At 42.8% G+C, this 25,031-nt stretch overlaps 2 protein-coding genes across 3 annotated transcripts in view; one reads left to right on the plus strand and one right to left on the minus strand.

Moving 5' to 3' along the window:
• Positions 1 to 1,839: 1,839 nt before the first annotated feature.
• MSH6 (mutS homolog 6) lies at positions 1,840 to 23,683 on the plus strand. The gene is made up of 10 exons (XM_045787944.2): positions 1,840 to 2,201; positions 12,124 to 12,323; positions 14,909 to 15,078; positions 16,461 to 19,005; positions 20,370 to 20,632; positions 21,662 to 21,779; positions 22,085 to 22,174; positions 22,935 to 23,089; positions 23,198 to 23,397; positions 23,513 to 23,683. Exons 1-10 carry the CDS (start codon positions 1,945 to 1,947, stop codon positions 23,592 to 23,594), a joined length of 4,080 nt encoding a protein of 1,359 aa, XP_045643900.2. The 5' UTR covers positions 1,840 to 1,944; the 3' UTR covers positions 23,595 to 23,683.
• Positions 23,650 to 25,031, minus strand: part of FBXO11 (F-box protein 11) — an 83,796-nt gene continuing 82,414 nt past the window's right edge. For both annotated transcript variants that reach the window (XM_045787946.2, XM_045787945.2), the window contains exon 23: positions 23,650 to 24,970. In XM_045787946.2, the coding sequence (XP_045643902.1) occupies positions 24,841 to 24,970 (130 nt within the window). In that variant the 3' untranslated portion in view covers positions 23,650 to 24,840. The remainder of the gene's footprint in view (positions 24,971 to 25,031) is intronic.

Below are 25,031 nucleotides of genomic sequence, written 5' to 3' on the forward strand. Positions count from 1 at the left end.
TGATCTCACCTACTAAAAAATTGTGTTTGATGATTCTAAGCTGTGTGATTTCTTACTTTTTAAAGTCTTAATGGAGTTTGTGGGAGACATCTAACTGTAGCCTCCAAAATTAGGCCTAAAGTTAGTATCGTGCTCAATAACAATGAAGAAACAAGTCCAGAGAAGTAAAATTGTTCAGTTACCTGGCTGGTGGGCTGGAATGGAGCCCAGCTCTTGATCTAAGAGCTCTGGCACTTAAGTTCTGTCCCATAACTGGCTCATTCTCTCTGAGCCTCTATTTCCTTTTGGTAAAGCCATAATAATGATAGGTTGGACCAAATGAAATAGCATTTTCATACTTCAAAAAGGGTTCAATATTGGCAATTTCAAACAGTTCAACCTAATCCAAGTTCGTGAGGATTAAGTGAAATAAAATGTTAAATTGAAGGCAGTGTAACATTTCTGTTGATAACACAAGACTCGCGAACAGCTTCCCAGGATTAAAATTCCTACTCCATCACTTTCTAGGTGTTTGATTTGGGAACAGTACCTGGCCCATGTGTACCTTAGTCTTTACAACTATAGATCTATATATGTAAGGTCAATAATCCCTTACCTGCAACTCTGAAATGGAAAAATCTCTGAAAACCGAAAGTTTTGTGGCAAGCTCATTTGGTAGCAAATTTTCACCTGAGTTTACATGAGGCTATTGGTAGTCCATATTTATTCCACTTACTGTGAATAAATAGGTTTTGCTGCAGAAATACTGATTGCAGGGTGTTGCCCCACAATCTCTGGGGGTGTCACATAGCGTACGCATGAAGGGAAGAGAGCACCTCTCAAATATATTTGAAACAATGCTGAGTTTTTTTTCTTGCCTAGCAAAGGAAAAGTTGTGGCACAACACGGCTTCCCTCAACAAAGCAAAGAGCTGATCTTACGTAGATTTTTACCAAAGCACAGCTATCGCTGATTGGGGCTGGTTTCCAGGATTCTAGATTCCAGTTACTTATTCACAATTTGGGATCAAGGCCAAAGAACTATCAGTCTTCCTATTTCTTTTTTGAATTTGGAGAACGGGAACTTTAGTCACACCCTGTTCCCTTTCTAAGTCTGAAAAACCCTGCATCCTGAGACACACCTGGTCGGAAGGGTTCAGATGAGAACTGTGGCCCTGAAGTACTTCGCTCACAGCTACTGAGCAGATTTAATTAATCTATGTAAAATTGGAAAGCTCTGTGTAGCTGGCAGATTTATGAAAAACACGTAAAGTGCTTGCCACTTAGTATCCGTTTAGCACGTGTGTGAAGTGCCTACTAAGGGCAACGCTCTGAGAATACAAGATGAACAAGGGGACTTGATCCACCGCTGAATTAAGTCTGAATCCCCCCCCCGGAAGTGCTCTAACCACAGGATTTTTCTTGCAGGCGCGGGAAGGCGTTTCTCCGCAAGGGCCTCATTTCGCGACCCTTGGGTCCGCCTCCTGCAACCGGGCCACTCATGCCCACGCGGTGCGTGATGTCCGTACCGCACGGTCCCCGCTCGCAGTCCCACCACTGCCAGCCTCCCTTCGAGAGGGCCGGCTTCCCCAGAGCGAGGCTCCGCGGCCGCGCCCGCCTTCCGGCGCGGGCGTTCTAGCTCTGACCTGCCCGGATCAGCGCCACGGAGTGAGCGCGCCAGGCCCACCCACCGCCGCTCCGCCCGCCGGGGCCTAGGGCCCCGCGCGGCCTGGCGCCCCCTCCCCTCCTCACGTCGCCGGGCGCCCCGAGGGGGCGGGGCCGGGCGCGCACCGCCCGCGACGCCGCCGGCGCACGCCCCGGCGCCTGCCGATTGGCCGCCGGGGCCAGTGTTCCTCCGGCGCAGCGCGCCTCCCCCCAGATTTCCCGCCAGCAGTCGCCGCGCGGTTTATTCCGTGTCTCTAATCGCTCGGTCCGACTGAGCGGTTGGGCCTCGCCGGCCTTCGCTATGTCGCGACAGAGCACGCTGTACAGCTTCTTCCCCAAGTCTCCAGCGCTGACTAATGCTAATAAGGCCTCGGTCAGGGCGCCAGGTGAAGGCGGCGGCGCCGCCGCTGCTGCCACCGGGGCCTCCCGTTCTCCCGGCGGGGATGCGGCCTGGAGCGAGGCCGAGCCTGGGCCCTTGGCAGGCTCCGCGTCGCCGCCGGAGTCGAGGAACATCAACGGAGGGCTGCGGAGATCTGCCGCCCCTGCGGTCCCTGCCAGGTAGCGGGGTAGGGGGGAGTGTTGGGGGGAGCACAGCGGTGGGGCACAGGGAGCCTGGGGAAGGGAGGCTCGCTTTGGAGGACTTGGGGGGGGGTTCGCAGCCAGGCCTCAGGCTCGGAGGAGGTGGGGCTGCAATACTTGGCTTGAAAGCTTGCAGGGCCCGAGTTTGTAGCCTTGGCATTAGGGGGCGTAGATTGTAAACAGGGTAGGAGGAAATGGCCTGCAGGAAGAAAGCGGGGGAGGAGACGCGGAGACTTTGGAGGAAGAGAAGGGTTCCGCCTGGTGGGAGGCCGGGTTAGAGAGCGAGTGCAAACTGCTCCGGGTAGCGAGGAGAAAGGGGAGATGGGAGCGTTGGGGGTGGGGCAGGAAGAGAAAGGAGCTTTGCACACTCCGTGCGGGGTGCGCACCCAGGCCGGGGGGAGGGGGTGATGCCTGCCTGCAGCGGGGGAGGGGTGGCGGGAAAGAGGAATGTCTGCGGGGAGGATGAACGCTTGTAGCCCAGAGGCTGTGGGGGCGCGGCGTGCAGTGAGTGGGATCGAGGAGGAGGTTCCTCGTTCAGATCTGGGAGAGTGAATTGAGGTCCAGCAGACGTTCGGGGAACACCCTTGGATCGTTGGCTTTGAGCCTGGGGCGCCTAGACACTGAGCGGTGGGCCCTAGGCCTGCTTGTGTGGGCTGTGCAGGAGGTGGGGGTGGGTCGCGAGCTGCGTGCACCGGGGGTGTGTCGCGCTGCAGACCGAGGAGTCTGATTGGTCCGAGTGAGGGTTGCAGGGGCGGGGCGGGGCAGGTTGAGGGAGCAGAAAGTCCTGGGATCGGCTGGGTCATCCCATAGGTAGGCCGAACATGGACCAAAACAAATGAATTTAGAAGCTATATTAATTTTGATACACGTGGAAGTATTGTGTGGAGTTGAAAAAGGTGCTATTTTATGATATAGTGTCTCTTTTGTTGACAATTGCACGGGAGGATGGGGCCCTGCAGTTCTTTTCCGAGTCGAGAAGGCTTTATCTAAAGGCCGTGATCTGGCCCTGGGGAGGGATATACGGACGCGACTGTGGTCCCCAGCCTGCCGGGAGGCGTCTCGCTCTCTGAGCAGTTCGGTGCCGTTCCACTGCTTGGCCGGCCTTTTGTCGGAGCAGCGGGCGACATTTTGAAAAGCTCGCATTTGCTGTATCCCAGGTATTGTATTAGGCACAAAGGGTAATCGTAGCCCTTTGAAAGGATGAAGAAATAGAGGTTTAGAAAAAGTGAAAAACTCCCTTCAAGATCAGAAAGTTGGTTAGTGGTTCTGAGTAGGCTGTTTCAAATGTCTTGAGTTCTAGGCGTCCTACACATTTTGCAAAGTCCTAAGTGTCATTACAGTATTACTTTCCTTTAAGCGACCCTTTCAGGCAGTGAGTTTATGTAGTTGTGTGACGAGCAGTAGGATATGCCTCTGGCTTACAGATTATTAGGAGCTCTTTTTTTCTTTTTTTAAGATTTTATTTATTTATTTGACAGAGCAGAAGCCAGGGGGAGAGGCAGGGAGAGGGAGAAGCAGGCTCCCCACTGAGCAGGGAGTCGGTCGTGGGGCTCGATCCCAGGACCCTGGGATCATGACCCGAGGGGAAGGCAGTCGAGGGGAAGGCAGCAGGGTAGCCGACTGAGCCGCCCTGGCGCCCCTGAGCCCATCTTTTTGAGAAACAGTAGACAAGAGAAGTAACCGAATGTTACCCTCTGTGAGGGGCATTTGAATTTGTAAAGGAAACCTCCTTTTGTAAGGATGTCTCTTGTTCTGATCCAGGAAAAGGAGGATGAAATCAGGAGAAACTCTTAACTAATGGAGCCGGTTCTGGCTTAAATCTGCTTAACAACCATAATCCTTGTTGGCTGTTCTTTCCCTGGTAGCCTCCCATACCTGTCTGTCCCCACCCCCCCATTTTTCTTTTGTCTTTTAGCTGCAGATGGTATTTAAGGGGGTGACTTGGGCTATCTCTGTGAGTTACTGTTTTCCTTAGTATGTCCGATGTCTACAGGGGCTATACATGTTAAACTTTGGTTTTCTCTCATTAACCTTTTACTACTAAGGAGGTCTTAGCCCAGAGCTCAGAAGGATGGAGGGAAAAACATTTTTCCTCCCCTACGTGCATTTGCATCCTCCATAACACTTTTTCATAAATTTTTCATCATTCATCATGAGACCTGCAAGATGTGTTACAACGTTTACTTGAATGTGAATTGATTATTCCTGCATCCATGCTAATAAATGTCCATGTACGTACTCCGCCAGCCACAGAATTAGGCATTGTGGATCCTGGATACACCCTTGAATAGGACAGGCAAAAAGGCAGGTCTTGGAGCGGAAGCCGTGTGTGTGTGAGCTCTGTGAGCTTTGGTCAGGGGAAGAGGGGATATGTGTGTCAGGGGTAGGCTTTTGGCTCTTAAGGATGAGACCCAAGAGAGCGGTAGGAGTTAGCCAGGCTACAGGGGGAGTAGGGGTGTTGGGAAGCTGGTTCAGGAAGAAGGTCCTGCTGACTGTGGTTAGAAGGAAGAGAGGTGACGGAAGCCTTGGAGAGGGTATGTAAGGATCCAGCCACGAACAGACTGATGGGCCACAAAGACATTTGGATTTTGTTGAGGGTCAGTTGAAAGCTTTAAAAAGGAGTTGAGCAGCTTCTAATGTTGGTCATGTACATTTCCTCTTGCGTTTAAGTGTTCCAAGCGTTTTGCCTCTTTTGTTTTTTTTCCTAGTTCTTTGCCGGTGGTGTGTGATGCAAAGTCTTTTTCCACCCTGGGTCCTCCTTTTTGCCAGCTTATGGCATCTTGTGAACAGAAGTTACCTAATTGTAATGTCAGATTTGTCAGTCTTTTCCTTTATAGCTAATACTTCTATAGGTTTTATTTAAGAAATCCATAGGGGAGATTGAGGTTTTAGAAAGCTCACTCTGTGGGTGCCTGGCTGACTCAGCCCCTAGAACATGTGACTTGATCTCGGTGGTGAGTTTGAGTCCCACATTGGGTGTAGAGATTACTTTAAAAATAAAATCTTTAAAAAAAAAATCTCACTCCGACTTAAGTGTGTTTGGTGGGGAGACCTATTGATAATGGAGAGAGCATGTGGGTAGTGGCAGTGGGGGTAGGATTTAGAAGAGGAGTTGAGAGACCAAAGAGCTAGAATAGGCAGGTGTTGATGATGATGTAGGTAATGGGACAGAAGAGCAAGGAGACAGGCAAGATGACACCAGTTGGAAGTAAATGGGTATAAAAAGAGGAGAAGGAAGGGCGCCTGGGTGACTCAAGTTGGTTAAGCATCCCGCTCTTGATTTTGGCTCAGGTCATGATCTCTGGGTCCTGGGACTGAGCCCCCGCACTGGACTCCACGTTCAGCATGGAGCCTGAGGAGTCTCTCACTCCCTCCACCCCTGCCCTCCCATGCTCTCAAATAAACCTTAAAAAAAAAAAAAAGTAGCAGGATATAATGTACGCCCTGGGCCTGCTTCTCATACTTTATTTTTTCTGTAGTTTATTAAGATCATAATTGAGAGAGCTGTAAGGCTTCTGACCACTTAAATCTGGCTTATTATTACTACAGATCTTGGCTAGTTTATTTCTTACAATCTCACTTCAGTGATAATGGTCTCTCGTATGCCCTGTTCCCATTCACAGACAAGGAGTGGTCAGACCTGGCAGATCTTTTTTCAGCACCTTTATTTAAAGATAACTATCTGCACTGGTTGTAGGTGCTTTCCTAAGAACTTTCATACAGTTAAACATATTTATAGCAATATGTTTTCCAACTAATATCACGTCTAATATTAGTTATTGTAAGAGAAAAGAATTAAATTCAAGCTCTTTAAAAAGTATCCTGTGGACTCTGTCACAGACCTAACTGGTTTTAATTGACATAATTAAAACATATTAAAGATATTCACCTTGGGGCGCCTGGGTGGCTCAGTCAGTTAAGCATCTGCCTTAGGCTCAGGTCATGATCCCAGGGTCCTGGGGTGGCGCCCCGTTTAGGACTCCCTGCTCAGCGGGGATCCTGCTTCTCCCTCTGCCCCCCCATTTGTGCTTTCTTGCGTTGTGCTCTCTCTCTCTCTCTCAAATAAATACACAAAATCTTAAAAAAAAAAAAAAAGACGCCCAACGTGTTATAATTTGGTCTGTGGGAGCCTCTTTTGAGCTGCTTTTGTGGCTTAACATTACTTCAGGGCTTTTGAAAAACCTTCATTGTGATGACGGTTTTCCCTGCTCTAAGGCAGGAAATTAAGCTGCTCCACAAAGAACCTGGTTTCTGGGCCCCTGGGGGGCTCAGTCGGTTAAGCCGCTGCCTTCGGCCCAGGTCATGATCTCAGGGTCCTGGGGTTGAGCCCACATCTGGCTCCCTCCTCAGCGAGGAGTCTGCTTCTCCCTCTGCCCCTTACCCGGCTGGTGCTCTCGCTCTCTCGCTCTCTCGCTAGCTCTCTCTCTCAAGAAATACATAAAATCTTAAAAAAAAAAAAAAAAAGATTTAAAGAACCTGGTTTCTTTTAACTTTCAGGTTTCTTTTCCAGTGCTATTTAGAAAATAGTATTAGACGCTAGTTTGGATGATAGTTCATATGGTCACCCTAGACCCTAGTGCATAAATGATGGGCCATAGCTGAGCTGAAGAAGAGAAGAAAAAGGTATATGGGCAGAAGTGTACTGGTAGGTGGGTAGGTATTGTGGGGGCCTTGGAATTAATTGCTATGATGGAACTGCATTTAGTTATTTGAGGGTAGGGGAAGTCTCCTCTAATGTCCACCTTGAAAGTCAGGTGCAAACACTGATAGCTGATTTCTGAGGTTGGTTTGAGAGTGTTTCATGATATGACTAAATATTTATGTGCACAAGTTTTTGTTAGACAAGCCCAGTTTATCTTTTATTGCTTAGAGAAGCAAATTCTAGTGGGGCTTTGGTATCTACTGATTTTTTTTTTTCCCCTTAAGTAGATAGCCTAAAAAGTTGATTATGAATTTGGGGCACAACCAGTAATTGACACCAAGATTATGGACTAAAGAGAAAGCAAAATGTGATTTTAAAGGAAAATTTAAAAAATCTGTTCAGTGTATGTTTGGCTTTACTGAGTCTTTAGTTGTAGGAAGGCTTTATTGTTGTTGTTATTTTTAAAGTAAGCTCTACGCCCAATGTGGGGTTCGACTCCGAGATCGAGTCACATGCTCTACCCTCCGAGCTAGCCAGGTGCCCTAGTTGTATGAAGGCTTTTACATTTGTTTTTCTGAGCTGTCATCTTTTCCTTTTTTTTTTTTTTTAACTGTCTTTGGAATCCCAAGAATAGCAAACATTTAAGATATATTAACAGTTTTGGGGGCTCAGTCGGAAGAGTGGGCGGCTCTTGATTTCAGGGTTGTGAGTTCGAACTCTAGAGATTACCTAAATAAACTTAACAAAAATTTTAAAATAGATACATTAACATTTTTAAAACACACTTAAAGTCAGAACTGGATCTTCTTTGTAAGTACATTGTAAGATAATTGCAATATTTATTTTGGCATTTTAGCTTGGGCTTTAGGAAGAGCCAGTGTATGTTACATTGTAATAAAATCCTTAGATATGAGGTGAGTTTTCAGCCTATGTATTTTCAAATTGGATTTACATAGGGTTAATGATCCTTGTTAATACAGTTATATGAAAAGAGAAAGATGTTAAGGTTGTCAGAATATGTAGCCAAATATTAAAATACAGTGAAGGTAATGTATGAGTGTTGTGTAAGCTGTAAGGAGAGCCGGTGGGAACAGGTGGATGTGATTTTATAGGATGATTAGGCTCTTAAAAGGACCAGTGTGACAGATTATAGCACATTCCAGCTGTGACCCTCAGGCTTGCATTATATTTCCATACTTTATTTTTTTAAAAGATGTATTTGAGAGAGCAAGAGAGAGCGAGAAAGTGAGTACGAGCAGGGAGCAGGGAGAGGGGCAGACAGAGAGAGAGAAACTCAAGCAGATTCTGTGCTAAATGCAGAGCCCAGCTCTGGCCTCAGTCTCATAACCCATGAGATCATGACCTGAGCCAAAATCGGGAGTCGGATGCTTAGCTGACTACACCACCTAGGCATCCCTTCTATATTTTAAAATACAGTACTTAGTGTTGGTAGGAAAACTTGAGTATTTGCATGGATTAAAATAGGTGTTTCTTTTACTTCGGCATTCTTTGGAAACTATACAAATACTAGAAATTAAAATTTTAAAATTACCCATAAAGAACTTAAGTTTGCCCACATAATTAATAGATTTAAAAACTTTGTTAGCATTAAATGAAGGAAAATTTTATTTTTAAAGATTTTATGTATTTGAGAGAGAGCTCCCTGAGCAGGGAGCCCTGCGTGGGACTCGATCCCAGGACCCCGGGGTTATGAGCTGAGCTGAAGGCAGACGCTTAACCCACTGAGCCACCCAGGCGCCCTTACACAGTATATTTTATTACCTGCTTAATTCTCATTTTGAACCAGAATTTTTAAAGTGTCAATTTTTAGCAGTAGAGGAACAGTGCTTATTACTAAATTTTTTAGTCTTTGCATTTTATACTGTACTGCCAATTGCTAACATCAGGAAAGTTAGGTTGTGTGTAAGATTCTGTAAGTATAAGATTACATTTAGGGTAAGGTGATGTTGAAAAACAATTTGAATAGCTCTTTTTAACTTTACAGATAAGGAATTTACTTCAAAACATGATTGTAGGGGCGCCTGGGTAGCGCAGTTGTTAGGCGTCTGCCTTGGGCTCAGGGCGTGATCCCGGCGTTCTGGGATCGAGTCCCACATCGGGCTCCTCCGCTGGGAGCCTGCTTCTTCCTCTCCCACTCCCCCTGCTTGTGTTCCCTCTCTCGTTGTCTCTCTCTTTCTGTCAGATAAATAAATGAAAATCAAAAAAATTAAAAAAAAAAATTCTGATCTAGGGGCACCTGGGTGGCTCAGTGGGTTAAGTGTCTGCCTTCAGCTCAGCTCAGGATCCCAGGGTCCTGGGATCAAGCGCTGTGCGGTGCTCCCTGCTCAGCGGGGAGTCTGCTTCACCCTCTGTCCCTCCCCGGCTCATGTTCTCTCTCTCTCTCTCTCTCTCTCTCTCTCTCTCTCTCTCAAATAAGTAAAATCTTGAAAAAAAAATTTTTTTTTGATCTAGTCACATAGTTTCTCTGGGAGCCCCCAAGACAACTGAGATTCCTGCAAGTGCACTGTTGCCTCATACCAGGCAAAATAGAATTCCACTGGATTTGAGGCATCCTGCTCCCCTGAACTTCAAACGTACCACTGAGATGTACATTCTTGTCAGTCTCTTGGGCACTGACTCCATTCTTGAGAATTTGTAACTTTTATAAGACATGTATGTAACAAACAGCTGATGTCCAGTTCAGCACTTAGTCCTTCTGTAACTCTGTTCACAAAGGCAAGAAAAATAGCCATCTTTAATTTTACAAACCAAGAACACTTTGTAAACCTCACCCCATACTGGTCAGGCTCAGGGCTCATCCACATATATTTAATAAATTCAATACGTAGGGCAGGGACTGCCTCAAACTGGCCAGACGGGGTTTAGGCTTTGCTACGTACATATCAAAATGTTACCTGGGTCTCTATCTTTTAAGGGATTTAGTTGCCTTTAAGAAGGGCAGCCAGGGGGCACCTGGTTGGCTTCGGTTAAGTGTCTGCAGCTGGCTCAGGTCATGATCCCCGGGGACTGAGCCCCGAGTCGGACTCCCTGCTTAGCGGGGAGTCTGCTTCTGGCCCCACTCGTGTGCACTCTCTCTCATAAATAAAATCTTAAAAAAAAAAAAAAAGAAGTCAGCCAGGTTGACAGTATCCCTACTGATAGAAAAATCTGCTTGGATAATGTAATTTGAAGCCTAATGTCTCAAGACTATATAGCCAGAGATTCGTCCCTGACAGGGGACATGTTCATTGAAGTAACGTGCCTATTACTCTGTTTGGCCAGTCTTTTAACTAAAAATTACAGGCAGCGTTCAGACTCAAATCTGATAGTGTCTTTAGGGAGACAGTTATTTCCCTCTGTTAGCAGCGGAGAAAGTACTGCTTTCAGGTACTTCATACAAAGAAAGCTTGTGGTTTTCTGATACTGGTGATAGGCTTTTTGTGGTTCAGTGGCTGCCTGGCCAAGAGTTAAGGGAAAGACCGACAATAGGGAGGCCTGTAAACCATTCCGCACAGCCATGAGGGTCTTTGTCTCCTGGCAGTGGATATGTTAGTAAGGAGGAAGGGCTTATGGTAGAAATTTGAATTGTGTAGACAGAGCTTCCTGTTTGAAGATGACCTCCGTGGTGAGCTTGAAGGCGGTTTTGATGGATTTTTGCTTGTGGAAGTTGCTGTAGATTTCTGGAAGAGTGCACATACCATAAAGGCCCTTGAGAAGAGCCCCAGCTGAAGTCATGCTGTTGTTTTTGTTTCTTTGCTAATTGTCTAGGCTAGGGGTTTTCATATTCACATATTTGAAGAAAGGAATACTTCAACATTGTGATTGGGTCTGAGTAAGGTCGTCCCAGTGTACTAATGCAAGCTGATCTAAAATGTTCTTGTTTGTAATGTACTTATTTTACTTTTGCAGTTATTCAGTGAAAACCTTTAAGCAAGTTTAGAAAATCTTGGTATATAGTACTCGAGCAGAATTTATTAGCTGTTGTGGAATCTCCATCACTAGGGGACTTTGCTGTAGTCTTTAATTTTTACTTTTTTATTAAGTTTTATTTATTTATTTATTTTATTTATTTGACAGAGATAGAGACAGCCAGCGAGAGAGGGAACACAAGCAGGGGGAGTGGGAGAGGAAGAAGCAGGCTCATAGCGGAGGAGCCTGACGTGGGGCTCGATCCCATAACGCCGGGATCACGCCCTGAGCCGAAGGCAGATGCTTTAACCGCTGTGCCACCCAGGCGCCCCTTATTTATTTTTTAAGAGAGAACACGTGTGCAGGCAGGGAGGGGTGGAGGAAGAGGGGGAGAGAGAATCTCAAGCAGGCTCCCCACACCCAGTGCAGCACCCAGTGCAGGGTTTAATCTCCTGAACCTGAAATCATGACCGGAGCTGAAATCAAGAGCCAGATGCTTAACCGACAGAGCCACCCAGGCGCCCCTATTAAGTTTTAATTCTGGTTAACATACAGTGTTTTATTAGTTTCAGCTATACATCTGCCGTAGCCTTTTCAGCTAGATTCTTCCTCTTTCTCTCCCTTTCCCCTCCCCTTTCCCTTTTCAGGAGACCTTCAGGACCAAATTAATTTTGTTTTTGATTCTGCAGGCATATATACTCGTTATTTTTGGGCATGTTAGGCGCTTCTCTGTTTACTTGACTTTCCTTAAAACTAGATTTTTAGGGGTGGAGGTTAGTAGTGTGCTAGGTAGCTTGGAAACAGATTCCAAGCAGAGTCTAATGAGGTAATATTTATTATCACTAGCAAATTGCATAGTATGTTTGGTATTTTATTAATACCGTGGGTCAGGTCCTGTTCCCGATACATACCACATTGTGGTATACAGGTGCGATGCATAATTTGGAGAGCATGTACAAATGAGTCTGCCTTTCTCTTTGCATCAGTATTCTACCAGAATTTGGCCATAGTTTATAAACTTTGATTATTCTGAGAAATAGTTTCTCACCTTTATACCAGAATTCATTATATTCGCATTTGTCTTAATATGTTAAATAAGCATTGTGATATTTGCTTATGTTTTAAAAAAATGACTTGAACATATGATTTTTAAAAATTTTACTTTTTATTTTTTTGAATATCTGACTTAAAAAAAATAACTCTAGAATTTCTGTGCTTGAGTATTAATGCCAGAAGACTTCAAAGGAGTGTTAATGATGCCTTCCTTGGAATTGCTTATTTGTAGGTAATTGCAACTTAATGCAACTTAATCAAATATTAACCAAGTTATATATTTCCTTTTGGCAACAGTTCTTGTGACTTCTCACCAGGTGATTTGGTTTGGGCCAAGATGGAGGGTTACCCCTGGTGGCCTTGCCTGGTTTACAACCACCCTTTTGATGGAACATTCATCCGTGAGAAAGGGAAGTCTGTTCGAGTTCATGTACAGTTTTTTGATGACAGCCCAACAAGGGGCTGGGTTAGCAGAAGGCTGTTAAAGCCATATACAGGTAAGAGTCTCCACGCTTGAGGAGTGTGTGTGAGCGAGTGTGTGTAAGAGAGCAAGCACGCAACACATGAGCACAAGTGTCTGCGACTCCCGTGCAGTGAACTTAAGTGTATTATGTCAGTTGCAGGAGTGTCCGGGCGAACGCTTCCAGCGTGGGACAGAGATAAGAGGCAGCTGGTCTTCAGCTGGCTTGTTGTGGAGTGGAATCGCGGCCTTTTGAAGTTGACTTATGGCAGTATCATGCCCTCACGGGAAAAATGTTTTCATGATTAGATCTCATTGGGACCAGAATACCAAATTCAGTCACGAAAAGGGTGAATGAACAGTGCCCCATCTTCAGAGACCTGAGGAAGGCAGTGCAGTGAGGATGGGTAGCAGACGGGCCGGCGACATTGTCTAGGGCACATGGAGATGCGTGTTTACCTGGCCTTCAGAGTCCTCACTTAGGAGCACATCTGAGTGGAGTTTCACATCAGACTCCTGGAAGCGTAACGTTCTTTTTCCATGCCCAGCTTTTTTATGTCCTAGGCAGCAGTCCTGCCTGTGGAGCTTCACCTGGGCCGGGTGCACCCTGTCAGTTGCCTGAGTCACACGGTGCACCGTGCGTGTGCAGGGTTCGGCGCTTGTATGCGCGTGAGCCCGAGAAAGGCCTTATCCGGTATCCTCAGGTTCTCCAGGATAGGGTGCTGTTGAACTCTGTTTTGGAATCAGAATAAGGGTCAATTTCCCAGGAATCTCTGGGAATCCTGCCTTTTGGTCACAGCGCTCATCCTGCAAGGCGAGGAGAGCACACTGAGGAAAGTTAAGTTGCACGGAAATCTGACCTGCAGGATGGAAAGAGAATCTGGAAATGTGGTTCTGTTTTCTGCACTAATTTGCTGTATAATCTTGGCCAACAAAGTAACTCAGATACTGTTTACTCATCTATAAAGTGAGAGTGTTGAACCAGGTAACAAGGTCTTTTTCTAGGACTAATTTTGAGATTATTACCATTATTTTTGAGAGAGAGAGAGAATACGCCAGCAGGTGTGGGTGGGAGAGTGGGAGAGTCTTAAGCCCAGGGCTTGCTCTCCCGACCCGGAGGTCTTGTCCTGAGCGGAAACCAGCAGTTGGATGCTTAACTGATTGAGCCCCCCAGACGTTTTTGAGATTCTAAACAATTTTGAGATTGAGATTCTAAACAAAGCTTTGGCAACGCGACTTTAAGAATACCCAAAAAAGTTTACATTTATGTTGTCATTATTTTGTAAAGGCACCCCTGTTGTGTACTGCCTTTGCTCTTTAAAGTTCCAAATTGTTGCAATAGCATGGATGAGAAAAAGTAGGTTTTTAAATGTTCTCTTTTGGGGGGGGTCCTTAAAATTGTAAAGTAGTTTGCATCAGGGGTTTTTTGGGGAGTGAGGATGCCCTTACATAGGTGTGGGGGTGAGTGCGCTGCGAAATAGCACTGGAGGAAGTTACGAGCCACCCTCTGTGGATTCTGATTGTTGCATGTTGTGGTGTTGGCGCAGCTCTGTAGAAAAATGGGAAACCGCACCTTTATTTTAGGCAGCCCATGAGGTTGCTAATGTAATGGCACTTTAGGGTGTCCCATCAGTTTTAGTATACGTGGAAAGAAGGAAGTAATGTAATGTTTGGATCTGTTAAATTTAGACAAGTTCAGGTTTGTTTTCTAATTATATTTGGTCAGAAGAAAACAAAGGTATTCCTACTTCTCTCAGAAAAAAACTAAACAGTTTTGTGCCATTAGACGTGCGTCATCTGCATCTAATCTCTTGCTCAGGGGATAGGAGTGTCATTTACAATTAAGCTCTTGGGGTACCTGGGTGGCTCAGTTGGTTGAGCGTCTGACTCTTGGTTTTGGCTCAGGTCATGATCTTGGGGTCCTGAGATGGAGCCCCGCATCCCACTCAGCGGGGAGTCTGCTTGAGATTCTCTCTCCTCACCCTCTGCCCCTTCCCCCACTTGCAGGCATGCTCTCTCTCAAATAAAATCTTTTTAAAAATAATTTAAATGAAAGGAATAAAGGAAGAGTTTTACTTGAAAACAAAACAATAAGTTTGAACTGGGTTACCCTTGCAAAATGTTCGTATCCTTACCAGTAGGGTTTTGTTTGTTTTTAATATACCCTATTTAATTACCTTGGGGGTAAACTTAGTGTCATAGCTTCATTTAACTGACAGTGTAGTTTCTGCCTTCCTGAAGTAATTTTTTTGTACAGAGGGTCGCAGAACAAACCCCTTTTACATCTCATGCTTTGCCTGAAGCGGTGTGCCTTCTCTGTTTAGGGCCACAGCCCCGGTCATTAGAAGAGAGATGAAGTAGTCCTCGGTGACCCAATAGTTAAGGCAATTTCAAGGAGGTAAAATAGGTAATTTAAGTTTCACTGGTAGTTTTCCCCTGGTAATTCCTTCTTTGTAGGCTTTATTGATCTATTATCAATCAGAAGTAATAGGACATTAAAAACTATCCTTGATTCTTGTTCATTAGGACAGGTGTTGCACATTGAGCCCATTACCTAGCTAACGGTTTTTATTTATAAATGAATAAGATTGCTTAATAAGAAATATAAATTAAATTTTTTAGGTTCAAAATCAAAGGAAGTGCAAAAAGGAGGTCATTTTTACAGTTCAAAGCCTGAAATACTCAGAGCAATGCAACGTGCAGATGAAGCCTTGAATAAAGACAAGATTGAGAGGCTAAAATTGGCAGTGTGTGATGAGCCCTCAGAACCAGAGGAAGAAGAAGAGATGGAGGTGGGATATTGTTAAACAGTCCGTTGTTAATTCTGTTGGGAAAGTGATGGGAAAGGGGGGGGTATTAGTGATATTCTCTTTTTTTATTTATATGTATTTGCATATTATATATACTTTAATACTCACACACATGTTTTATTTTTTATTTGTGAGAGAGAGCACGAGGAGGTGGGCAGGAGGAGAGGGGGGAGAGAGAATCTTAAGCAGACTCCACACTCAGCGTGGAGCCTGATGAGGGATTTGATCTCACAACCACGATCATCACCTGAGCCAAAATCGAGAGTCTGGATGCTTAACCGACTGAGCACCCAGGTACCCCAAATACTCCTACACATACTTTTCCGCTTCTGTAGGACTGTAGGCTAAGTTAGATTAGAATCTCAGCAGCCATTGTGCTTGAGTTCTCAAGCTTCAAGCCTGGTGGAAGACACATGCTAAGAGGTCGTACCATTTTGGTAACAAGGACATGGTGATAAAATTGGTCATGATGTCTGGCAGTAAGCCTCTGTATGAGGGTGTGGTCAACCCCTGGAAATTAATTACCAAATGCTCTCAGTACTTTTTTTTTTTTTTTTTTTCCCCTGTATTTTGGATAGGTAAGAAGGTTAAATATCCTTGAAATACAGCCTGGGTTTCAAATGTTAATGGTCAGTATTTGAAAAGTAAGTCATTCTTTGATTTAACAAATTAATGAACTGTGTGCTTAAGAGATTCATTTATGACTAAGCCTGATTTTATGTTTTATTCTATTATAGATAGGGAATAAGCAAACTAATCTAATGTGTATTTTAAGAGAAATGAAAGAAAGTTTTTAATCTTATTTTTGAGGTTGAGGCCAGGGGTTGTAACATTAATGAAAGGTTTAGAAGTGGATGGTAATACAGAGATAATTTAACCTTATATAACTGCACATGTGTGGGAGATCCACGGTAAGTGAAGTGTGCCTTGCTCAAGAAGCCCCAGCTGGTTTGTGGAAGAGCAAGGATGAGAAACCCATATAGACCGCATTGCTTTCTTAACTAAAGAATTTATAAAAGGGCAAACTTCATAATATGTCCCTCTGGAAGAGGAGAGATGACCCTGGAAGAAAGATAACAGAGATTTAAAGTTATTTCCACAGATGACTGTTCATGAGGGTATTACCTGTGGATATTTGGGATGTATGGTCATGCTAATGGCTTCCTCCCTATTGTATAGGATAAAACTATCAGAATCATTTAATAGTGTGATACTACTGAAATTGATATTTTTCTGTTTCTCATTTCTGGAGCTGGATTCTTCTCTTGATACAGGATATTACAGCATTGAGAGATACTCCACAGCAGTACTGTAACTTTCCAGATTTTGTTTTGTATTTAAATAACTCTTTCTTTGCCTGCCAGGTAGGTGCAACTTACTCATCAGATAAGAGTGAAGAAGATAATGAAGTTGAAAGTGAAGAGGAAGTACAGCCTAAGGTCCAAGGATCTAGGCGAAGTAGCCGCCAAATAAAAAAACGAAGGGTCATATCAGACTCTGAGAGTGACATTGGTGGCTCTGATGTGGAATTCAAGCCAGATGCTAAGGAGGAAGGAAGTAGTGATGAACTAAGCAGTGGGGTGGGGGATAGTGACAGTGAAGGCCTGGACAGTCCTGTCAAAGTTGCTTCAAAGCGGAAGAAAATGGTGACTGGAAATGGCTCTCTCAAAAGGAAAAGTTCAAGGAAGGAAATGCCCTTGGCCACCAGACGATCAACTGGCATTTCGTCAGAAACCAAGAGTGCTTTGAATGCTTTCTCTGCCCCTCAAAATTCTGAATCTCAAGCCCACATTGGTGGAGGATGCGATGATAGTAGTCGCCCCACTGTCTGGTATCATGAAACTTTAGAGTGGCTCAAGGAGGAAAAGAGGAGAGATCTACACAGGAGGCGACCTGATCACCCTGATTTTGATGCATCCACACTCTATGTTCCTGAGGATTTCCTTAACTCCTGTACTCCTGGCATGAGGAAGTGGTGGCAGATTAAGTCTCAGAACTTTGATCTTGTTATATTTTATAAGGTGGGGAAGTTTTATGAGCTGTACCACATGGATGCTCTTATTGGAGTCAACGAACTAGGTCTGGTATTCATGAAAGGCAACTGGGCTCATTCTGGTTTCCCTGAAATTGCATTTGGCCGATATTCCGATTCTCTGGTTCAGAAAGGTTATAAAGTAGCACGAGTGGAACAGACTGAGACCCCTGAAATGATGGAGGCACGATGCCGGAAGATGGCACATATATCTAAGTATGACAGAGTGGTGAGGAGGGAGATCTGTAGAGTTATTACCAAGGGTACACAGACCTACAGTGTTTTGGAAGGTGACCCCTCTGAGAACTACAGTAAGTATCTTCTTAGCCTCAAAGAAAAAGAGGAGGATTCTTCTGGCCACACTCGGGTGTATGGAGTATGCTTTGTTGATACCTCACTGGGAAAGTTTTTCATAGGTCAGTTTTCAGATGATCGCCATTGCTCCAGATTTAGGACTCTGGTGGCACACTATCCTCCAGTACAAGTCCTATTTGAGAAAGGAAATCTCTCAACAGAAACTAAGATGATTCTGAAGGGTTCATTATCCTCCTCTCTTCAGGAAGGTCTGATACCAGGCTCCCAGTTTTGGGATGCAGCCAAAACTTTGAGAACTCTCCTTGAAGAAGGATATTTTAAGGAAAAGTTAAATGAGGACAGTGGGGTGATGTTACCCCAGGTGCTTAAAGGTATGACCTCAGAGTCTGATTCTCTTGGGTTGACACCAGGAGAGAAGAGTGAATTGGCCCTGTCTGCTCTAGGTGGTTGTATCTTCTACCTCAAAAAATGTCTTATTGATCAAGAGCTTTTATCAATGGCTAATTTTGAAGAATACATTCCCTTGGATTCTGACATGGTCAGTGCTACAGGACCTGGTGCTTTTTTTGCTAAAGCCAATCAACGAATGGTGCTAGATGCTGTGACATTAAACAACTTAGAGATTTTCATGAATGGAACAAATGGTTCTACTGAAGGGACCCTGCTAGAAAAGATTGATACTTGCCATACTCCCTTTGGTAAGCGGCTTCTAAAGCAGTGGCTTTGTGCCCCACTCTGTAGCCCTTATGCTATCAATGATCGTCTAGATGCTATAGAAGATCTCATGGTTGTGCCTGACAAAATCTCTGATGTGGTAGACCTTCTAAAGAAGCTTCCGGACCTTGAGAGGCTGCTGAGTAAAATTCATAATGTTGGGTCTCCCCTGAAGAGCCAAAACCACCCAGATAGCAGGGCTATCATGTATGAAGAAACTACATACAGCAAAAAAAAGATTATTGATTTTCTTTCTGCTCTAGAAGGATTCAAAGTAATATGTAAAATTATAGAGATTATGGAAGAAGACGTTGACAACTTTAAGTCTAAAATCCTTAAGCAGGTTGTTACTCTACAGACAAAAACCCCTGAGGGCCGTTTTCCAGATTTGACTCTAGAGCTGAACCGATGGGATACAGCCTTTGATCATGAAAAGGCTCGAAAGACTGGACTAATTACTCCCAAAGCAGGATTTGACTCTGATTATGACCAAGCTCTTGCTGACATAAGAGAAAATGAACAGAGCCTCCTGGAATACTTGGAGAAACAGCGTAGTCGAATAGGCTGTAGGACCATTGTCTACTGGGGGATCGGTAGGAACCGTTATCAGTTGGAAATTCCAGAGAATTTTATCACTCGTAATTTGCCAGAAGAATATGAGTTGAAATCTACCAAGAAGGGCTGTAAGCGGTACTGGACCAAAACTATTGAGAAGAAGTTGGCTAATCTGATAAATGCTGAAGAACGGAGAGATACATCATTGAAGGACTGCATGCGGCGACTGTTCTATAACTTCGATAAAAATTACAAGGACTGGCAGTCTGCTGTTGAGTGCATCGCAGTATTGGGTAAGACTTTTTGAAAAGCTTGTTCCTAGGGCTTTGGTTAGTCATGCCTTGTGTCCCAGTTATGCATTAAGATTTAAATCCATTGGACATTTGCCATTGAGGTATATGTCTAAACACAGGTAACAAGGTATTCGTTTTGATGGGTTATACTGTATACTTGCCTCCTCACTAGACAAAATGACTAGTTTCCCTGTAGCAATTTAAGTTCACTTTTTGGCCTTAATCTGGAATAATTGAATGAAAGATTGATAGGTTTTTAGTTTAGTTTTTTTTTTTTTAAAGCAGGGGCTTTTTTTTTTTCTTTGTTTTTAATAGGGGCTTGAACTCACAACCCTGAGATTAAGACCTGAGCTGAGATCAAGAGTCTTATGTTCCAGATGCTCAACCGACTGAGCCACCTAGGCATCCCAGATTTTTAGTACCTTTAGTAGCTGATACTGGTTTTTTTTTTTTAATACTGTTTTCTTCAGCTGCTTTTTTGTTAGACTGAATTAAAACTATTTTGGTCCATCACTTCCTATATTTCAAGATTTTAATCTTTTTTCTCTTAGCCCAAATTACCACACTTATTTCTTATAGTTGATTTCTAAGAGCCCTGATTTATATATTTGTAATTTGGCAACCTTTTCAGTTTAACTTTTTCCTTGAATTTCTGACTTATTTGGAGCCTTTGCTGTTTTACAGTTTGGTTTTTTTTCCTGTGTTTTAAAAATACAGTAACCGTAGTTTACCCAAATTTGTAACAGAACTGTTTTGATCTGAATACAGCTGTCCAGAATTGAATAGCATCCTTCGGTTTGTGCCACAGTTACTCCTTAGACCAATACAGCTTCGAATGGTTTGGTGGGTAACTTAAATCTTCCCTCAGCACAGGTGTTCAAAATTGGTGAATTTATTTTCCTCTTAAGATTCTTTTGTATCAGTGTGCCTGTTGTGTTAACATTCCGTTTCTAAGAAGTGTTAGCTCCAGGTCAAGTAAAAGAGGTCAGTATAGCATTTCCCTGTTGGATCTCTTAGCTTCCCCTTGGTATTCCTCTGGTCCAGGTGTTAAGGGGACTAAGTCTTACTTTGAAGGGAGAGATGTTGGGATGAAAATGAGTTATCTCTCATTTCACAAGTGCTACAATGAAGACACATGAAACATTTAGGCTGGTGACTCATTTTCTGTTAATGAATGCATTAACAAAGCATTTTATGGATTCTAGAGTGCCTACTGTTAGGGAAAAAAATGTATGAAAAGCAACCAGAACATACCACCCTCCACTGAAAGTGTTTTTGAAAGACTTTTTATATTAGTTGGATCTTTGTGCTTCTCAAGCAGCCTCAAAAATGATGAAGCCTCACTTTTACCCTCTCTTTAACAGATGTGTTATTGTGCCTGGCTAACTACAGTCGAGGGGGTGATGGCCCTATGTGTCGTCCAGTAATTCTGTTGCCAGAAGAAGGCACTCTTCCCTTCTTAGACCTTAGAGGATCACGTCATCCCTGCATTATGAAGACTTTTTTTGGAGATGACTTTATACCAAATGACATTCTGATAGGCTGTGAGGAAGAGGAAAATGGCAAAGCTTACTGTGTGCTTGTCACTGGACCTAACATGGGGGGCAAGTCGACGCTCATGAGACAGGTAAACTGAACCTTAAGGTCTTGGTACACAAAGTCATTTGTATACTTCAGGAATATATTACATATTTAGGCCACCCTTTTCCAAATAGCACATAGATTAGAGTCACCAGCAGACTAGGAAGCAAAGGGAAAATGCTTTGTATTGTAAAACTGAGAATTGTATTTATCAAATATCTGCTTCATGTTATGGGGAGCATACATTAAAAATTCAAGAGAGATTTCAGGTTATGATTTCTTTACAAACTCTTTGACTTGATTGGATTCATTTCCTCTGAAGGTAGATGTATTTATAATGAAAAAATGTTGGAGGTTTGTTACTCAGACTCATTTGTGGGAATCCTTGTAAAAGAACCATGAGAGACTTGGAGAGCAAATAAAATTCATGACCTCTAATTAAACTGTTGGAAACTGCTTTTAGGAAAGACAATATCTGTTTTCTCTTTATACATGAGGGGTTGGCCAGCCACTGAGCTAAAAACATGATTTACATTTTTTAAAGGGCTGTAGAAAGGAAACCTGACAGATATTGGGCCCTTGACTAAAAGTTTGCTGACCCCCTGCTCTCCTCCTGTATGATCTTATACTTAGGTTCATTAGATTTGCTAACTAGTTAGAGGCAGTATAGTAAAGTCCAGTGGTTTTCAATCCCATTTTTGTTTTTTAATACCACTTGGGAGAGCTTGACCAAAAAAGTACAGAGGGGGTTCCATCGTCCCAAATGGATGCATTTGGTTTGGAATTTGTTCTAGGCATCCGTAATTTTAAAGAGCTCCCAAGGGACTTCTTTGTAGTCAGCCAGGGTTGAGAATCACTAATGCAGTGGGTTAAAGCCTCACAGGCTCTGAGGTTTTAAGGCCAGTTAGGGCCTAAGCCTCTTGCTCTTCTGGGCTTCACTTTGCCTACTTTGGATTGTGGACAATTTTTTTTTTTAAAGAGTGCCTGACTCCTACATAATTGTTCTTATCTATATCTATCTGTATGTTTTTCTTTGATACCAATTAGTAAAGACCTTTTCCTCCTTCCTTCACAGGCTGGCCTGTTAGCTGTAATGGCCCAGACGGGTTGTTACATACCTGCTGAAGTGTGTAGGCTCACACCAATTGATAGAGTATTTACTAGACTTGGTGCCTCAGACAGAATAATGTCAGGTGAGTTTTCTTTTTCACCTAGGGCTTTATTATTGGACAGTTCATTTACATTATACAAAATGTATTTATACAAAAATACATCTGCCTTGAAATTTGTATGAGCCATTTAAATTCGATGTTTGATTTTTCTTGTGTTAGGCGAAGTGGAGTGCTTTCAGGCATTTGAAAATATTACGAATTGCATAATCTCTTAGTGAGATGTAACCTTTAGTACTGGGTAGCTCATGATATGAACCAAAAAGATGAACGTACTGTTTTAGGATTTTTAAAAAAAGATCTCCTGTGTGTGTTTATTTTCCCTTCAGGTGAAAGTACATTTTTTGTGGAGTTGAGTGAAACTGCCAGTATACTTACGCATGCAACAGCACATTCTCTGGTGCTTGTGGATGAATTAGGTAAGACATTACAATTTCCACTTGAAGGCTATTTTTAAAACTTTAATTTTTCTTGAAGATGGTCAGACCTTTCTTAAAGCTTGAATGTACTCACCTTTGTGCCAAAGACTCATAATTGGAGATAAAAGATAATGTGAAAAAGGTGTTTGGTTGATTATCAGGGCTCTAAATTTCTTCATCCTATTAATATACAGTTGTTATAAACTTTAATAGGACATTTCTGAAGATCATTGGTACCTGAAAAGTATTCTAAAAAGAGAAATGCAGGGGCGTCTGGCTGGCTCAGTCCGGTAGAACGTGTGACTCTTGATCTCAGGGTTTTAAGTTTGAGCCCCATGTTGGGTCTAGAGATTAAGAGTTAAAAATAAAATCTTTAGGGGCGCCTGGGTGGCACAGCGGTTAAGCGTCTGCCTTTGGCTCAGGGTGTGATCCCGGCGTTGTGGGATCGAGCCCCACATCAGGCTCCTCCTCTATGAGCCTGCTTCTTCCTCTCCTACTCCCCCTGCTGTGTTCCCTCTCTTGCTGGCTGTCTCTGTCTCTGTTAAATAAATCAAATCTTTAAAAAAATAAAAAAAATCTTTAAAAATAGAAATGCACCCTACTCCCCAGGGCTGATAAGTGGATCTAAACAGGGCCTATTATTTGGTTGCGCTAATTGATGTTACTGTTTTATCCTCCTCTTTTTGTCATTCCTTCGTGAGGTATATCCTTTTTGGTATAAGGCAGGTCAATAACTTAGGCATATTTTACTTTCACGTAGGAAGAGGTACTGCAACATTTGATGGAACAGCAATAGCAAATGCGGTTGTTAAAGAACTTGCTGAGAACATAAAGTGTCGTACACTGTTTTCTACCCACTACCACTCATTAGTAGAAGATTATTCTCAAAATGTTGCAGTTCGCCTGGGCCACATGGTATGTATAAATTGCTTATTTAGAAGTTTAGATTTTTGAGGGAATCAAGTCAGGTACTTCCACTGCTAGCACTTGAACAGAACATAATAAAGTATTTTCCTTTTTTAGGCATGCATGGTAGAAAATGAATGTGAGGATCCCAGCCAGGAGACTATTACCTTCCTCTATAAATTCATTAAGGGAGCTTGTCCTAAAAGCTATGGCTTTAATGCAGCAAGGCTTGCCAACCTTCCAGAGGAGGTTATTCAAAAGGGACATAGAAAAGCAAGAGAATTTGAAAAGATGACTCAATCACTGCGATTATTTCGGTAATTATACTTGGATATAATTTTGCCATGCAGCTGACCTTATTAAAACCGTAAAGGGGGATGGTTGATGCACTATGAAAAACAAGAACTAAAACTTTTTTTCTTTAATTTTAAGGGAAGTTTGCCTGGCTAGTGAAAGGTCGACTATAGATGCTGAAGCTGTCCCTAAGTTGCTGGCTTTGATTAAGGAATTATAGACTACATTGGAAGCTCTGAGTTGGCTTTTGACAAAGGTGGTAAATTCAGACAACATTATGATCTAATAAACTTTATTTTTTAAAAATGACCATTTTTCCATTTTCTTTCTAGGAAATTAAACCCTTTTAATTCTTATCTACCTTCTACATAATGGTTATTGAATACTCCACAATATATTAAGTCTAGATGTTATGGTACATGCATACACTTTCAGGCTGTTTATACCCACTGTCACCAATACACATAAATGGGGGGAGCTATGAAACTGTATAGGGCTGTATATATACTTGTCTCAGCTTAATGCAGGAAATTGTTTTTAATTTCCAGCAGTTTGTCTAAACTGTTCAAAAAAAAACTATGAACAGAGTTCAAATACAGGACTGTTTTGAAGAGACTTTCTAAAGTGTACTTTAAAACATAGTAGTTTTTACCTTTCACAAAACTGAGTTACAAGAATACTTTTGTTTTACAGTGCATCCCTTCCTAGGAAGTCTCATTAAAACACTCACTTTTTCTAGGGGTGATTTTGAATGCTGCACAGGGAAGGGAAGGAAATAATAAGTCTTAACTTTTCTTAAAGGATACCAGAAACATTGCTGGATATAATTTAAGATTAGTGTTTTCTCTTTCATAGAAAGAACGTACATACTGGGACATGAGTACAGTTACAGCAAGTCTAGGTGTGCTAACAAAACAGGGCACATTCAAGTACAAGAAGATTTGCTTGAAATTAAAAACAAACTACATGAGATTAAAGCATTAAAATCATATTTCTCAATCTGAATACATGTTAAAAAAAAAATCAAAAGAAACGCAGAAGTGCTAGCTCACATTTTTACCATATTACAAAAGCAATTGGTACCCATGTCCATAAAGGCAGCAACAAAGCTGCTTGTCTATTGAAGAGTACTACTGCAAATTGGACTGCATTCAATGCTAGTTGTAAAAACACCAGCTTTTTTTCAGAAGTTGGTATCTGTACAAAATTGCAGCTTATTTCTTCACTTCTGTCCCTTCAAAAGTCTTTACACAGTAATGCTAAAACACCCAGCTTTGAGATCCTGAGTCAATATATTGCCACTTTCTTTTTGGTAGCTTGAGCTTCATAGTGTCAACTGACCTCGTGTATCCATTTTTAATACAGTCTCTTCCTGTAGCATGGGCAAATATTTTAAATCTTCTTCCAAAAAAAATGTTTTAAGTTATGATGTTAGAATGGCAGGACTTTTTCTTTAGGGAAGGAATTCAGTTGTGCTGCAATGTATTAGATTCTATAGGTGGAGCAGAGTCATATAGTGTATCTGTATCATGTGTAGGCTCACCAGCTAATGTACAAGGATTAGACAGTGTTCCAGCACCACAGTCACAGAAAAACCTAAAGCAAAATGAAAACCCAAAAATTAGGAAAGTGATGGGGGAAAATAAGTGGGTAATAG

The sequence above is a fragment of the Ursus americanus genome, chromosome 7 (assembly GCF_024610735.1).
Source record: "Ursus americanus isolate L20-20 chromosome 7, mUrsAme1.1.p, whole genome shotgun sequence".
NCBI classification, from domain to species: domain Eukaryota; kingdom Metazoa; phylum Chordata; class Mammalia; order Carnivora; family Ursidae; genus Ursus; species Ursus americanus.